General features: G+C 43.4%; 1 protein-coding gene across 10 annotated transcripts in view; it reads left to right on the top strand.

Annotated features, from left to right (window-relative positions):
• Positions 1–651: 651 nt before the first annotated feature.
• supt20 (SPT20 homolog, SAGA complex component) overlaps positions 652–11,985 on the top strand; it is a 50,995-nt gene continuing 39,661 nt past the window's right edge. For all 10 annotated transcript variants that reach the window (XM_078402828.1, XM_078402829.1, XM_078402827.1 and 7 more), the window contains exons 1-9: positions 652–736; positions 3,425–3,503; positions 5,151–5,186; positions 5,291–5,349; positions 5,434–5,500; positions 6,251–6,377; positions 7,009–7,112; positions 7,705–7,821; positions 11,029–11,082. In XM_078402828.1, the coding sequence (XP_078258954.1) occupies positions 3,501–3,503; positions 5,151–5,186; positions 5,291–5,349; positions 5,434–5,500; positions 6,251–6,377; positions 7,009–7,112; positions 7,705–7,821; positions 11,029–11,082 (567 nt within the window). In that variant the 5' untranslated portion in view covers positions 652–736; positions 3,425–3,500. The remainder of the gene's footprint in view (positions 737–3,424; positions 3,504–5,150; positions 5,187–5,290; positions 5,350–5,433; positions 5,501–6,250; positions 6,378–7,008; positions 7,113–7,704; positions 7,822–11,028; positions 11,083–11,985) is intronic.

Below are 11,985 nucleotides of genomic sequence, written 5' to 3'. Positions count from 1 at the left end.
TCAGTCCGAAGAAGGGTCTCGACCCGAAACGTCACCCATTCCTTCTCTCCAGAGATGCTGCCTGTCCCGCTGAGTTACTCCAGCTTTTGTGTCTTTCTTCGGTGTTGCATCTCCTGTAGATCGACACAAAGTGCTGGAGTAACTCTGCGGGACAAGCAGCATATCTTCAGAAAAGGAATAGGTGACATTTCCGGGCCGAGACACTTCTTCAGATCAAGAATCAGGGGAGTGTCTATCTTCAGCTTTTTGTGTCAATCTTCAGCTTTTCGTGTCTATCTTCGGTGTAAACCAACATCTGGAGTTCCTCCCTACACATTGCATCTTCTGTTGTTGCTTTGGTCTGTCGTTTTCACACTTTACACTTAGTGTCCATTCATTCACAAAATGCTGGAGTAACTCAGCAGGTCAGGCAGCATCTCAGGAGAGAAGGAATGGGTGGCGTTTCGGGTCGAGAAGTCCCGAAAAGTCACCCATTCCTTCTCTCCTGAGATGCTGCCTGACCTGCTGAGTTACTCCAGCATTTTGTGAATAAATACCTTCGAATTGTACCAGCATCTGCAGTTATTTTCTTACACTAGTGTCCATTTCATGCTCTTGTTGGCCAAGTGCTGCCCACCTGCCAATCACAGCCGAGACGCCAGCTTCCGGCGCCGAGGTCCCGCCCCCGCCCCTGCCCGGAAGCCGGGCCGGGCGGGCTGAAGATGGCGGCGGCGCTGCGGCCGGATCGGCGGACGGGGTAAAGGAGGGCGGAACGGGGCGACGTCCGGTGGAGGAGCGGGGGGCGGGGGCCGCGGGCGGAGAGACTCCCCGCTGCCGCTCGTGTGGCGGAGGCGGTGACGGCGCTGGTGACGGCGCTGAGCCGCTCGGAGGCGGCGGCCGGTCACTGCCCTGAGACCGAGCAGCGGCGCCCCCCTGCGGCTGGGAGTGCGCATCGCACCGTACCCACCCGCCATGGACACCCAATGAATGGGTGGAGGAGATACAATGGGCACATCCCATGTGCAGGGATGGCAATACTTTATTGCAACATGTGACTAGGCACAGGGAGATTCTTTGCTTGCATACACAATGTATACAAATAGCGGCCACCTACGGCGCTGACAAAGTCACCAAAGCTACGCTGGCTCCCCCTTTTGTCCACCCCCCAACCGTTCCCCCTTTTGTCCCCCCCAACCGTTCCCCCTTTTGTCCCCCCCAACCGTTCCCCCTTTTGTCCCCCCCAACCGTTCCCCCTTTTGTCGACCCCAACCGTTCCCCCTTATGTCCCCCCAACCGTTCCCCCTTTTGTCCCCCCAACCGTTCCCCCTTTTGTCCCCCCCAACCGTTCCCCCTTTTGTCCCCCCCAACCGTTCCCCCTTTTGTCTCCCCCAACCGTTCCCCCTTTTGTCCCCCCCAACCGTTCCCCCACACTGGGTCCCCATTGTCCTTCCCCCTCCCTCACGGTGGTCCAACACGCCCTCATCGACCCGCGAGGCTTCACCACCGCCGACGCCCCATTGTGGCGAGGCTTCACCGCTGCCCTCGCCCAAATTCATGCCTCCGTGGTGCCAACCCGGGCCCCAGCGTGGTGCCCGACCCGGGCTTCTACCCGTGAGGCCCCGACCCGAGCTTCTACGTGGCGATCCGGGAGGCATCGAGAACGCTGCGCCTTGATAAAGGCCTCAGGCCGTGTTCCCTGTTCACAGCCACGACTCCACCGCAGGGAAACCTGGCTGTGCAGCCCCACCGTCAGGAAGCGAGATACAATAGGTACATCCAATGAGTGTAGAGATACAATAGGTACATTCAATGGGTATAGACACTCGTACAGAGTATCGACAGCAAGGGTGATACATTTGCTTTTCCTCCCCTTTGCTCCCACTTCCCGGTTGTTTTTTCATCTCTGTTTCCTTTGTTGTTACCTTCTCCCAACCAAACAATGATCTATTCTACATTTTCCTTGATCTTTATTTCCTTTGTCCTGTTTTCACACCTAACACTTCCTTATCTGTACACATCCTTATCTATGTACCTCCCTCTCCCCGACATCAGTCTGAAGAAGGGTCTCAACCTGAAACGTTACCCATCCCTTCTCTCCAGGGATGCTGCCTGACCAGTTGAGTTACTCCAGTATTTTATGTCTATCGACAGTCAATGGGTACATCCAACAGGTACGTTGTATGAGTGTAGACACACCACAGGTATATCCAATAACTGTAGCGACCCCATGGGTACATTCAATGTGTAGAGACACAATAGGTACATCCAATATGTATAGACACTCAACCTATACATCCAATGAGTGCAGACACACAATTGGTATGTGTACAGACATAGTAGGTACATCCAATGATTGTAAGAAACCACAGGTACAACCAATGAGTGTAGACACTTAAGTGTAGAGACATGATAGGTACATCCAATGAATGTAGAGATACAATAGGTACATCCAAATGCAAGAGGATTTGAGTTTAGGAGCAAGGAGGGCCTACTGCAGTTGTACAAGGTCCTGGTGAGACTGCACCTGGAGTATTGTATGCAATTTTGCTCTCCTAATTTGAGGAAGGACATTATTGCTATTGAGGGAGTGCAGCGTAGGTTTACCAGATTAATTCCTGGGATGGCGGGACTGACGTAAGATGAAAGAATGGGTCGACTGGGCTTGTATTCGCTGGAATTTAGAAGGATGAGGGGATCGTATTGAAACATATAAAAATTCTTAGAGGATTGGACAGGGTAGATGCAGGAAAAATGTTCCTGATGTTGGGGGAGTCCAGAACCAGGGGCACAGATTAAGAACAAGGAGTAGGCCATTTAGGACTGAGATGATGAAAAACTTTTTCACCCAGAGAGTTGTGAATTCTCTGCCACAGAAGACAGGGGAGGCCAATTCACTGGATGTTTTCAAGAGAGAAAATTTAGCTCTTAGGGCTAAGGAACTCAAGGGATTTGGGGAAATAGCAGGGATACTGATTTTGGATGATCAGCCATGATCGTATTGAATTGCGATGCTGGCTCGAAGGACCGAATGGCCTAGTTCTGCACCTATTTTCTATGTTTCTATGTAATAGGTACGTCAATGAGTGTAGACCTCAACAGGTACATCCAATGAGTGTAGAGACACAAGAGGCAACAAAACACTGGGTTCTAGAGAAATTCAGCGGGTCAGGCAGCATCTGTGGAGGGAATGTACAGACAGCCATGTTGTATGAATGGAATTATGTGAAGGAACCTAAAGAGAAAAGAAACATCTACCTTAATATGTAATTTCTCTGAATAGTCTAGATAAACATAAAACTAATATTTCACCCATTGGGTTTTCAATTAATTACTGTTTCATTCTTTGGGATGTTTTGTTATAGGTGCTTTGTGAGAACAAATTTTAATTTTAATGCTTTGTGAATGCCTTACAAAATAATTAATTTTGCTTTCGGTGTAATTCTAGATCTTTAGGAGGACTATGACTTTCTCCCTACATTAATGACTTTTCTTCTAATACCCTGGACCTAATTTATTTCGAAATGGTGAGTTTTTTGAAGAAACTATTGTTAATTTGGGAATTGAATTTTCAGCGAAATAGCTCTAGATGCAAGGAACTCCAGATACTGGCTTACAAAAAATGACGCAAAGTGTTGGAGTAACTCAGCGGGTCTGAAAGACATGGATAAGTGACGTTTCAGGTCGGGATCCTTCTTCAAACTGATTGTGGTGGTGGGGGAGAGGGAGTAGAAGCTGAAGGAGAGGAAGGGCAGGACAAAATCTGCCGAGTGATAGGTGGATGTGGGTGAGGGGGGTTTTGATGGGCAAATGGGTGGACAAGGCCAGAGGTGAGAAGACAAAAAGTGTGAGATAAGATGTTTGAATTGTGAAGCTAGTGGAAGGAATATAGGTGGAAGGGGAGAAATGGGTGTGAGTCCAGTTAGGGCAGAGGGAAGACCAGGGAGAGAAAGAAAGAAAAGCTGGTTATCTAAAATAGTACAATTCAATATTAATACCGTTAGGTTTTAAGCTACCCTAGCAGAATATAAGGTGCTGTTCCTCCAGTTTGCAAGTGGCCTCACTCTGGCAATGGTGTTTTGTTAAAGTTATCAATATTTGGTTTTGTTAAAGTTATCCATATGTTTTTCCAACATTCTGAAATTCCTTGTGTCTCCAATAAACAGTAAATTTTGAAGAGTCTGAATCCTCTCACACAGTTGGTACGACTTTTTTTTGTACGTGATGCTTCTTTCCAATGCAGTTAGGGCGGCACGGTAGCGCAGCGGTAGAGTTGCTGCTTTACAGCGAATGCAGCGCCGGAGACTCAGGTTCGATCCTGACTACGGGTGCTGCACTGTAAGGAGTTTGTACGTTCTCCCCGTGACCTGCGTGGGTTTTCTCCGAGATCTTCGGTTTCCTCCCACACTCCAAAGACGTACAGGTATGTAGGTTAATTGGCTGGGTAAATGTAAAAATTGTCCCTAGTGGGTGTAGGATAGTGTTAATGTACGGGGATCACTGGGCGGTGCGGACTTGGAGGGCCGAAAAGGCCTGTTTCCGGCTGTATATATATGATATGATATGATATGAAATTTCAGACACAATGGTGGCGAACTGATTCTCAACCCCCCCCCCCACCCCGTCTTCTCTATTAGAAAGACCACCTACGTCTACCTTTATTTCATGTAATTCACGAGAAAAGGAATGTGTGTGTTTTTGACCCTTCTTCAGACTGAGAGTCAGGGGAAATGGAAACAAGCGATATAGACGGTGATATAGAGAGATGCAGAACAAAGAAATGAAAGATATGCAAAAAGGTAACGATGATTTAGGAAACAGTGCATTGTTAGCTGTAGGCTAGGCGAAAATGATTATATAGACAATGAAACTCGCCAATGATTTGGCATACTCCACATTCACCAGTAAATATAGAAACAAAGAACTTCAGATATTGGTTTATACCAAAGATAGACAGAAAGTGTCTAACCCGAAACTAAAGAAGGTTCCCGACCCGAAATGTCACCCATCCTTTTTCTCCAGAGATGCCGCTTGACCTGCTGAGTTACACCAGCACTTTGTGCCTGTCAAATAGTAAATACTTTGGGAAAGGAAGGAACTTCAGAACTGATGACTGGATTTCAGGATGTCTTGCATCTTTAGAATTCTTGAGTAAAATTATTTTCTTTCTGCAGTATCACGCTTTGGAATATGCTGTGGACCGTGCCGAGGTGAGTCGTCCACAGTAACCACAGCATCTGCACCGTGTTATTCAACTGCATCTTTCACTTGACCTGTGCCATTTATTCATTGTAATTTACAATTATTTTTTTAGTATATCATTGGATGTGCCAGGCAGAGACCTCCAAAAAGAAGGCATTCATCTAGTGGACGGTACTATTTTGATAATCAAAGTATTTTAAAGATGATTTTGCCCTAAATCTGAGGTAACTGAACTTTATATATTTGTTACTTTAGGAAATCCATGCATCAGAAGCTGTATGATTTGTACATGGAAGAATGTGAAAAAGAACCAGAACTGAAGGTTTGTTTAAAAAATAATGTATTTTTCTTAATGAGGCTTGTAGGTTATTGGCCTCTGTAAATTGACCCTAGTGTGGAGGGAGTGGATGAGAAAGTGGGATACCATAGTAACAGTGTGAATGGGTGATCAATGGTTGGCATGGACTCAGTTGGCCTATCTACTGGCTGTGACCCTAAACTAAACTACAAATCTTTTTTTTTTTAAGTTCGTTCTTTTCTAGTTGATTGAACTTTATCAAAGTTCTGCTTGAAAATGTTTCATAAAGTATTTATTAAATCAACAATATTTCGCACTTTGTATTTTTCTTAATTAGTCTTGTAGATTAATTGTCCTCTGCAAATGTCCCCTACGTGCAGGGAGTGGATGAGAAAGAAAATTGGATCTACTTTCAACTAAGTTGGATTTGTGGATAATCATTTTATTCTGTAATCAAGACCGAGTTTTGCTGTTAATCAAGTTTCTGTGTAATCTTGTCAGTTGGGGTCTATTATGTAATCAAGACCTAGTTTTACTGTTAATCAAGTTTCTGTACAATCTTGTCAGCTGAGGATATAAAATCTGTACCAAAGTCACGCTCAGCAGATCACCTTTGCTGGTCTCCAGGTGTGCACCAGTGTTAATGAATCTCCCGTCATTTCAAACACCAACTCCGCATGGCCTTTCCATTTGCTCCTACAATTATATATAACTGATTTAATCAAAGCAATATGTTACATTCGTTTAAAATCTAGATTTCTGATTACTTCTCAGAAACTAAGGCAAAATGTTAACCTGCTGGAGAAACTGGTGATGCAGGAGAGAGTGTCGTGTCTCGTGGTAAACTTATACCCAGGAAATGACGGTTATTCACTGATGCTCCGAGGAAAAAATGGCTCAGGTACCATTGTTTAATTATTCTAGGTTGTTAATCATGTGAGCTAAATAGATAATAGAGAGGAATTATAAATGCAATATTATTATTGTGTTTCTTCTAATCTCTACCAGACAGTAAAATATTAGGATTTGGTTGATTATAGCTTTGGTTGCAGCTTTAAAATGAGATTTGCAAAGATTGAAGGAGATGTACATGGATGGGAAAGGTTTAGAGATGTGTGCCAAACGTGGGGAGGTGGGACTAGTGTAGACGGGGCATCTTGGTCGTCATGGGTAAGATGGGCAGAAGAGTCTGTTTCTGTGCTGTATAACTCTTCAGTGTGAGGCAAATTTTTTTATACAGAGGGTGGGTGGATGCCTGGAGCGAGCTGCCAAGGGTGATGGTGGAGGCGGATACAATAGTAGTGCTTTCAGATAGGCACATGGATAGGGAAGGATATGGTTCATGTTCAGGTTTAGGAGATTAGTTTAACTTGACATCATGTTCGGCACAGACATTGTGGACCAAAGGGCCTGTTCCTGTGCTGTACTATTCTACGTTTTAATACATGCCCAGCTTACTTAAAGGTATGCTGCATAAATTATGAAGTTAGAACGTGCACATCTTTTTAACGTTGTACTTGTAATGAATACAGACTCGGAAACAATCCGCTTGCCTTACGAGGAAGGAGAGCTACTGGAATACTTGGATGCAGAAGAGCTTCCACCAATTCTTGTGGATCTTTTGGAAAAATCTCAGGTGATGTAAATCATACAAGAGTAGGAACCACATGATTAAAGTAATCCCCGTATAATTGCATGCGTGGATGCTAACCTGCTGAGTGTACTAAGTGCATTTTAACAGCTAAAAATGTATTTTTGATACTAACTAAAAATACTAAAGACTGTTTGTTACATTGTTTAATAGAGTTACCTGTCAATCTAAGCAATGGCTTGTCAATTTCAGTGAACTCCGTGTAACTAGCAGTGTGTTCTTAAAGAGACAGTCCACTATTACCGAAATCCATGATCACGAGGTCTGTAATAATGAGGGTTTATTGTATTACATCTAGAATATTTGCATGCACCTCAATATCCTAAATACAGTGCTGGAGCACTCTATGTTTTGCCCAAGATGGTCGGCGTGGACTCGGTGTGCCAAAGAGCCTTGTTCCATGCTGAATCTCTACACTAATCTAAATTAAACTGATGGGCTCACCATTGTGGCAAAAGCAAAATCTGGGTAATTAATGTGACCACACTAACTTCCTTTTACTTTTGAATAAAGCCAGCACCACTTTGTTAAACTCGTAGCTTAAAATTTTTTCATATATGTTTTGTTTTGCTTTCAGGTGAATATTTTTCACTGTGGATGCGTCATAGCTGAAATACGGGATTACAGACAGTCTGGCCATGTGAAAGCACTTACGTACCAAAGCAGGCACATTCTACTCCAGCCCACTATGCAGGTAATGCACCGTGGCTTTTAGAAGCGAGAACCCCTTCCTTTATATCTACCCCATCTCCTCTCACCGCAAGCCCACCCAAAAATACTGCTTGCTTTCAGCGAACATAGCACATTCCTTCAACAGAAATATTTCTTTCCCTCCATAGTCTGCAGGTCCATAACTCAAAGGAGCAAAATTAGGCCATTCGGCCCATCAAGTCTGTTCTGCCATTCAATCATGGCTGATTTATTTTCCCTCGGCCTCATTCTCCTGCCTTCTCCCCATAGCCTTTTATACCCATACTTATCAGGAACCTAACAATCTCCACTTTAAAAATACCCAATGACTTGGTCTCCACAGCCATCTGCGGCAATGAATTCCACAGATTCACCACCCTTTGGCTAAAAAAATTCCTCCACATCTCCATTGTAAAGGTACGTCTTTTTTTTCTGAGGCTATGCCCTCTGGTGCTAGACTGTCCCACTCCTGAAAATACAGTGTCCTCCATAATGTTTGGGACAAAGACCCATCGTTTATTTATTTGCCGCTGTATTCCACAATTTGAGATTTGTAATAGAAAAAAAATCACATGTTGCTCAATTGCACATTGTCAGATTTTAATAAAGGTTATTTTTATACATTTTGGTTTCATCATGTAGAAATTACAGCTGTGTTTATACATTTCAGGGCACCATAATGTTTGGGACACATGGATTCATAGGCATTTGTAATTGCTCAGGTGTGTTTAATTGCCTTCTTAATGCAGGTATAAGAGAGCTCTCAGCACCGAGTCTTTCCTCCAGTCTTTCCATCACCTTTGGAAACTTTTATTGCTGTTTATCAACATGAGGACCAAAGTTATGCCAATGAAAGTCAAATAAGCTATTATGAGACTGGGAAGTAAGAATAAAACTGTTAGAGACATCAGCCAAACCTTAGGCTTACCAAAATCAACTGTTTGGAACATCATTAAGAAGAAAGAGAGCACTGGTGAGCTTACTAATCGCAAAGGGACTGGCAGGCCAAGGAAGATCTCCTCAGCGATTGACAGAATTCTCTCTATAATAAAGCAAAATCCCCAAACACCTGTCCGGCAGATCAGAAACACTCTTCAGGAGTCAGGTGTGGATTTGTCAATGAGCACTGTCCGCAGACGACTTCATGAAGAGAAATACAGAGGCTACACTGCAAGATGCAAACCACTGGTTAGCTGCAAAAGTAGGATGGCCAGGTAACAGTTTGCCAAGAAGTACTTAAAAGGGCAACCACAGTTCTGGAAAAAGGTCTTGTGGACAGATGAGACGAAGATTAACTTATATCAGAGTGATGACAAGAGCAAAGTATGGAAGAGAGAAGGAACTGCCCAAGATCCAAAGCATACCACCTCATCTGAAACACGGTGGTGGGGGTGTTATGGTCTGGGCATGCATGGCTGCTGAAGGTACTGGCTCACTTATCTTCATTGATGATACAACTGCTGATGGTAGTAGCATAATGAATTCTGAAGTTTATAGACACATCCTATCTGTTCAAGCTCAGACAAATGCTTCAAAACTCATTGGCCGGCGGTTCATTCTTCAGCAAGACAATGATCCCAAACATACTGCTAAAGCAACAGTTTTTCAAAGCTAAAAAATGGTCAATTCTTGAGTGGCCAAGTCAATCACCTGATCTGAACCCAATTGAGCCTTTTATATGTTGAAGGGAAAACTGAAGGGGACTAGCCCCCAAAACAAGCAGAAGCAAAAGATGGCTGCAATACAGGCCTGGCAGAGCATCACCAGAGAAGACACCAATGCAACTGGTGATGTCCATGAATCACAGACTTCAAGCAGTCATTGCATGCAAAGGATATGCAACAAAATACTAAACATGACTACTTTCATTGACATGACATTGCTATGTCCCAAACATTATGGTGCCCTGAAATGGGGGGGACTATGTATAAACACTGCTGTAATTTCTACATGGTGAAATCAAAATGTATAAAAATGGTCTTTATTAAAATCTGACAATGTGCACTTTAACCACATGTGATTTTTTTTCTATTACAAATCTCAAATTGTGGAGTACAGAGGCAAATAAATAAATGATGGGACTTTGTCCCAAATATTATGGAGGGCACTGTATCCTTTCCGTATCTACTCGCTGTAGGTCTTCCATCGTTGTTTCATGTTAATATTCCTGTTGCATATTCCTGTGTCAAGCGGGTACTTTGGGAGGAGTAACTTGCATTGATAATATTTTCAAGAAAAGTAGTGTATGCACATCCTGCAGAGATTATGCACAATCAACAACAAAAGTCCTTTTTGGTTCCCCTTTCTTTCTCTATCCATCTTCCATTTTGAATCTCAGATAGTAAAGATCGTTTAGAGTCATTCAATGCAGAAATGATATCGTGTAACTGTACACTGTGTAGCGTTCGATTTCTTATAATGTATTGTCTTTCTGCTGACTCGTTAGCACGCAACAAAAGCTTTTCACTGTACCTCGGTACACGTGACAATAAACTAAACTAAATTGTTTATCTCGTCTATGTTGACCATAGTCACATTTGCCCATCCTCGGCCCATATCCCTCCAAACCGTTTCTATCCATATACCTGTCCAAGCGTCTTTTAAATGCTGTTATAGTATCTGCCTCAACTGCACCCCCTGGCGGGTTGTTTCATATACCCACTTCCCTCTGTATGGAAAGGTTGCTCCTGAGTTTCTTGTTAAATTTTTTGCTACTCAACTTGGGCCTATTGTGTCGTGAATTTACTCAACCCAGCATGATAGATTGCGGCATTTACTGTTTAGAACATGGAACATTACATCATAGAAACTGTCCCTTAGGGCCATAATGTCTGTGCTCACCATGATCCCAAGTTAAATAATATCCTTTGCCTGCAGGTGATCCATATTCCTCCATTCCATGCATATTTAAGTGCCTGTCAAAAAGCATATTTAGCACCACTATTATATCTGCTTCCACCACCACTTCTGTTTTGTTCTGTCCTGTAAATTTTTAACATTAACCTTGAGCTTTTTAAAACTTATAAATGTTGTGAAATAATCTGTAAGGGACACAGGAACTGTGGATGCTGGAATCTCTGAGTAGGACACAATGTGCTGGAGGATCTGTGGAGGAGTGGAACTTTGACTGTGCTTCTGAATGTGATCCCTGTGCATCTGTTCTCCGGAGCATTTCTTTATTTATTCTGGCTTTGCTTTTTTTTTTCTGTAGAGTTTGATTTGTGATGTTCATGCAATAACAAGTGACAACCACAAATGGACGCAGGTAAATTGTGCAACTTTGTAAATATAATAACCAGTAATCTTTTTTTTGTAAATGTAAACTCTCTTTTTCACTGCTCATCAGATTCAGTCTTGCAACAATATCAAAGTAGATGAAGTCATATATTACTGGAATGAAAGTTAATGACAACTTAATGGTTTTTCTCAATCTCTGATTGATGCTGTTGTTTGTTAATACTCATATTAATAATTTAAGGGTGGCACAGTGGTGCAGCGGTAGAGTTGCTGCCTCACAGCGCCAGAGACCCGGGTCCGATCCTGACTATAGGTGCTGTCTGTACCGAGTTTGCACGCTCTCAATGTGACTGCATGGGTTTCAATCTGGTTCTCCAGTTTCCTCCCACATTCCCAAGTCGTTCAGGTTTTGGAAATTGTCCCCAGTGTGTAGGATAGAACTAGTGTATGGGTGATCGTCGGTTGGCTTGGACTCGATGGGCCAAATGGCTTGTTTCCACGCTGTACCTCTAAACTAATCATGCGTTAGAGCCCCAGGAACTGGCCCTTCAGCCCACCATGCACATGTTGCCCTCTTTGCCCATTTGCCCACACTTGCACCCTGACTTGTATGCCTTGCCTGTTGGATAGGTTGGATCCATAAAATATGCTTCCTTAAGTGTAGAGGTGTTGAGCATAGAGGGATCGCCTTAGATAGACGCAAAATACTGGAGTAAATCAGTGGGTCAGGCAGCATCTCTGGAGGAAAAGAATAGGTAATGTTTTGTGACTGAAAACTTCCTCGGATCACCTTAAAATGAGTTCTGGACCATTTGTGGTAATTTGTGGACCATAGAAAGGACTGCGGAAATCATGAATTGTCTCGCAAAACCATGGCTGGAGCGGTAATTAAATAGTTGCTGTTACGATACAAAACAAATATGACCTGGTT

The sequence above is a fragment of the Rhinoraja longicauda genome, chromosome 7 (assembly GCF_053455715.1).
Source record: "Rhinoraja longicauda isolate Sanriku21f chromosome 7, sRhiLon1.1, whole genome shotgun sequence".
NCBI lineage: Eukaryota > Metazoa > Chordata > Chondrichthyes > Rajiformes > Arhynchobatidae > Rhinoraja > Rhinoraja longicauda.
Note: the sequence above shows the minus strand (reverse complement) of the source record. Positions and strands in the feature narration are given on the sequence as shown.